The 4,978-nt window shown below is 55.9% G+C and overlaps 1 protein-coding gene across 1 annotated transcript; it reads left to right on the top strand.

Annotated features, from left to right (window-relative positions):
* Window positions 1–249: 249 nt before the first annotated feature.
* On the top strand, window positions 250–4,668 carry ADCYAP1 (adenylate cyclase activating polypeptide 1). Its single transcript, XM_042910515.1, has 4 exons — window positions 250–359; window positions 2,551–2,682; window positions 3,156–3,254; window positions 4,363–4,668. The coding sequence occupies exons 1-4, from the start codon at window positions 250–252 to the stop codon at window positions 4,550–4,552; spliced, it is 531 nt and encodes a 176-aa protein (XP_042766449.1). The 3' UTR covers window positions 4,553–4,668.
* Window positions 4,669–4,978: the final 310 nt, after the last annotated feature.

The following is a 4,978-nucleotide window of genomic DNA, read 5'->3' as shown; positions in this document are numbered from 1 at the left end:
AGCATCAGGGTATGAGTTAGCTTTCCTTCGCACCAGGTCTGGCGAGTTATTGGGCCCTGGGTATATACATATATATTTTTTCTAACTATAGAGAGAGGGAAGTGGCAGGGCGCGCGCGGGCTGTCATTAAGCGGTATTCAACACTGGGAGCCGACCCCTCCCCCAGCTCGGGGAGTTTCTTGGGGCTGGAGGGCGAAAGACCAGGGGCTGTTTTGACAGCTGTGTGTCCTCTCTCCCCTCCTGCGCAGAATGACCATGTGTAGCGGAGCGAGGCTGGCCCTCCTGGTCTACGGGATAATAATGCACAGCAGCGTCTACTGCTCACCTGCCACCGCAGGACTCCGGTTCCCTGGAATCAGGTAGGTGCTTGCTGCCCGGGCTGAGCTGAGGCTTGGCTTCCCCCAACACTTCCTCGTGGTCTCCCTCCTGCAGTTCCGCGGTCCCAGCTACAATCATCTTCCCACCGGCTCCCAGTACGCCGCCGCCGTCAGCCCGGGTCGGACCGCAGGTCCCTGGCCGTGGCCCTGGCTCCGCGCGAGGGCCGGGCAGGCTCCAGTGCGGCTCCGCGCCCCTCCCCCAGACCGCCGCAGCCAAGGGGCCCGGGTTGAGCAAGGGAGCATCAGCCGGCTGGAGAAATCTCCCCTCCCCCAGCCCCGCCTGCGGGAGGGGGCAGGGCCGGGCCCCGAGCTTGACTTCTTTTCCCTATTCTTAGCTTGAGTTAGGAGAAGTTCTGCTTTGGTGCCTGCAGCCAGGTTGGAGGGTAGAGCGTGAAGGTCCCGTGGACTTTGCTTTGTTACAGCGTGTTCTGGACTATCGGGGCGGGGTCTCCCGCTCTCTCCTCTGATCTCCCTTTCACTTCAGTTCGAATTCTTTCCCCTGGAAGAGCTTTCTCTTAAGTGATACGTTTTCCAGCTGCAATATGAGTCTCAGACTGTCTTGGGGAGGGAGAGTGTTGGCCGGGTATGGTTGAGGAAAAGAGATTTGAGAGAAGAAAGAACAAGAATGAGTTTGAAGGGAAGGGGGGAGAAACGGATGAAACGGATGCAAGGAAGGAGGAAGAGAAAGCCGGCAGGCAGGCAGGACCTGGACAACTTTGCCCGCCAGAGGCTGGAGTAACCGTGGCTTTCTTCTTAACCCCTGATTTCTAATCGGTTGACACTGATGAGTTCCTTACGCAGCCCCAAAGTCCCGGGGCGGTCAGCGGACCGTAGTAGCTCCCAGCGTCCTCGCCGCGCGGTGTACGCGGCTCCTTGCAGCCAGGAGCGCGCCTTCCGCCTGCAAAGCTGCTTCTCCGAGCCGCGCCCAAGAACGGTCGCCTTATGGACCACTGACTTGGCCGGAGAAATGGGTTCTGGCTTCAATATAAGGATTCCAGCATTTGGGCACGGGATGGAAGTGGCCAGAAAGACCCGGGGACTCTGGGAAGCTAGGCCATATAGAGGAGGCACGTCGCCGAGGAAGGGCTGGGTGCGGGGCGGACGGAGACTTGTGCTTGCCTTGTCTTCACCAATCCGGGGACGGAGGAAAGGCGAGCAGATCAACAAAGTACGACTCTTACCCCTACTAGAGAGCGCTACTTGCTCTGGCCGCGTTCCGGGTCTTTCCAGCGGCTCAAAGCGAGGGGGTTATATATTTTAGCCCACCTCTCCCCGTCCTACATGAAGGACAGAGGTAGTAGGGAAGGGCGACTTCAAGACCGCGGCACTCCAGTGGGCTCTTGGTCCCCTATTGACCCTTTCCCTTTCCGCCGCCTCAACATCGCCAACAGATTCGCGCGAACTATTTATTTAGCAGACTTAAAAGCCCCATTTCACTCCCAGCAATTTTCAAAGTCCCGTGTGCCTGGCACTTTCCCTGGGCGCGAGGCACCAGAACACGTAGCCATGCTACACAGAATGAGCGGCCGCCAAACCGGCTAAGTTTAGGGGCATCTATTATTCATGTTCCTGCCAAATCCTCTCCCGCCCAAAATAGAAGCCGGAGGTTCTCCGTGACCTACATCTGCGCGGGTAAGGGCTCCCCTGGGCTCAGAGGCTAGGTGGGGGTGGCTGCGGAGTTGGCCGCCGCACACCCCACCCATCCACCCTCCCTCTGTATATCGCTCCGGGCCTCCCCAGTCGGGTCTTCGCGTCGGCCAGCGTCTTGTCTCTGAGGACCTTCCTCGTCCCCGCCCGTGGCTGCTTGTTTGGGGTGGCTCAGGCGCCAGGTCCCCGTAGGGGGGCAGGTCCTTTTTGGTGGCCAGGTGTACGAGGTTGGCATAGACATCTCGACTTCTCAGGCCCTGCAGGGCGACTCTTCACCCACAAAGAGGAGGGGTCGGAGAGCCGCCTGGAGGGGTGAGGAATTTCTGTTGGGTGTACTTTCTAAAGCCTTACCTCAACCTCCCTCCTCTCCCCCTCCCGACCCTCCCCTGTCCCGGAAGAAGAGGCAATTATCCGTGGGGACCTTTAGGAAGAAGGAAAGTCAGCGCGAGCCCCTTTCTGTGGGTCGTTGCGGAGCCGGGGAGGGATCTGTACTGACCACTCCTTCTTTCCCCGGGTCTCCCGGCAGGCCGGAGGACGAAGCGTACGACGAGGACGGAAACCCGCAGCAGGACTTCTACGACTCAGACCCGCCGGGCGTGGGGAGCCCCGCCTCCGCGCTGCGCGACGCCTACGCGCTCTACTACCCCTCGGAGAAGAGGTACCACCCTCGCGGCCTCCGCGCGGGGCCCGGGACTGAGGTGGCGGGAGGGGCAGGGTGGTGGCCCACAGAATAGGATGTTCTTCATAAAAACCCCCAAGCCTCTCTTCTTCCTGGCTGGTACCCGCGAGAGCGACGGAAAGTTAGTAGCGGGCGGGTCTGTATGGACAAGAGAGACGGGTGGGACCAAAAGGTCTGTGACCTAAGGAGTGGCCGTGAGTGCGCGCCCAGGCCAGACTCCCTGCCTGCTAACCCCGGAGGGCAGGACGAACTCCCGTTCTCCGCTGTCAGTCGCGGGAACTTCCCCAAAGAGTCATTTGCAAGTTCTGTGCCAGCGTCTTGTTTGTCATCAAGGGGGTTGTCGTCAGCGTCCCCGAGCGCCGGGGCGCGTGAGTGCCCAGCTGGGGGCCTGGAGCGGCCACTTGGGGGCACACGATCAGTGACCCTGGGCGCGTACTTTGCCTCCCCGTTAGAGATGTCGCCCAAGGGATCCTTAACAAGGCCTACCGCAAAGTACTGGACCAGCTGTCCGCCAGGAAATACCTGCAGACGCTCTTGGCCAAGGGCTTGGGGTAAGAGTTTGCGAAAGAGTTAAGCGGCGCAGAACGGCGCGCGCGCTCCGGGGTGGGTGTCCGTGCGAGCGCGCGCGGGGTGGGCGGTGCCGCTTCTGCGTCCTTGCGTGCACGTGGGCCCGAAGGTGCGTGTGCGCCGCTGAGTCTTCGGGACCAGTCTGCGGTCGCAGGGTAGGTTCGGATGTGGCGCCTTAAGTTTGGTGAACAAATTCTGAGCGGCAGAGGCAAGGAGAGGGCGGAGAAACCGGGGAGTTTGATCCGTTTTGAATTTAAAAAACAAAGAAAAACTACCCCCTCCCCCCCGCAAGTCATTGAAAATCTTCAAGCTTCGCGGGATGATTTGCTATAATTTCCTCTAAGCATGACTTAAAAAAAAATCCTTTTAGTGTAAATTCAAATCGAAACCAACAAATCTTCAAATTTGGGCAGTTAGGGAAACAGTTCTTTTGCGCGTGCCAGACAAACCCAGAGCACAGAGCTTGCGTGGAGCATCTCTCAGCAGAAGGCAACATTTTAATAAAGCCCATGGGGAAACAGATTACATTTTTCGCAATGAATAATTCATGCGATGAAAAATATTGCCTACAGCCTGTCGACTTATATTATTATCATCACGTTTTTCGACTTAGCGTGCGGAAGGGGAGGCGTGCTCCAGTCTGACTAGGAATTGAGGGATCGATGTAAAACTCCCAGGCAGCAGCCAACGTGGCACTTGGGGCTCTTTGGTTATTTTCTCTCTACGTGGGGGGTGAGAGGAACAGTTAGGACAATTTAGCGCAAAAGCACGGATGGTCAAATCTCTAAGGGCAGCGTTTGGAGACAGGTTAGGCGTGAATCGCGCGCGTGCCCTTGGCCTGGACCTCGTCCCGGGCCCCTTCTGTAAGGACGTGATGCCAGCAAATCCTCGGTGGGGAGGGCAGAGTGAGGGGTTTCCATCACAGTCCTCCCTCCCCCGGCTGCTTACTGGCAGAGGAAGGCGGCGCCGTGGGCCCTGAGAGCCGTGCCTTCCCGGATGGCTCCCGCGTGGGGTGGGGCCCGCCTGCTCCCCACAGCTATTGAATCTTTGTCTCCCGCCCCGCCACCCTCTTCCCGACTCCTTTCCTTGCAGTGGGAACCTAGGCGGCGGCCCGGAAGACGACTCAGAGCCTCTCTCCAAGCGCCACTCAGACGGAATCTTCACCGACAGCTACAGCCGCTACCGGAAACAAATGGCTGTCAAGAAATACTTGGCGGCAGTCCTAGGGAAAAGGTATAAACAAAGGGTTAAAAACAAAGGACGCCGAATAGCTTATTTGTAGCGATGAGTTACCAGCTACCCTGTGTATACAATCCTGACACTATGAAAAGTCACTTTCCCAACTGACTGAACAGTCATCTCTCATGTGTTCTATCCAAACATGTATTTATGTATGAAGTAAAGCCATTAAATGAATATTTTGATAATAATATTGTTTTTCTTTTTACAAAGCACTAGAGAATGCACAGATATACTTTGTGGACCAATTATTGATATATATATATATATATATATTACAAATATATATATTAAGAATATATATAGGTATAATAGACAGCAGTTCATACAAAGTGTGCACAAGGATTGAAAATTCGCCTGAGCTGTTTATGTTTTTATATAAAATAAATAGAAAAATAGACAATCATTGTTTTGAATATTACTCCTATTTTTATAAAATGGAATTAAAAGGATAGTATTTTTATCCATG

Source organism: Panthera leo, chromosome D3 (assembly GCF_018350215.1).
Source record: "Panthera leo isolate Ple1 chromosome D3, P.leo_Ple1_pat1.1, whole genome shotgun sequence".
In the NCBI taxonomy this organism is placed as follows: domain Eukaryota; kingdom Metazoa; phylum Chordata; class Mammalia; order Carnivora; family Felidae; genus Panthera; species Panthera leo.
The sequence above is the reverse complement of the archived record's forward strand: the minus strand, read 5'-3'. Positions and strand labels throughout refer to the sequence as shown.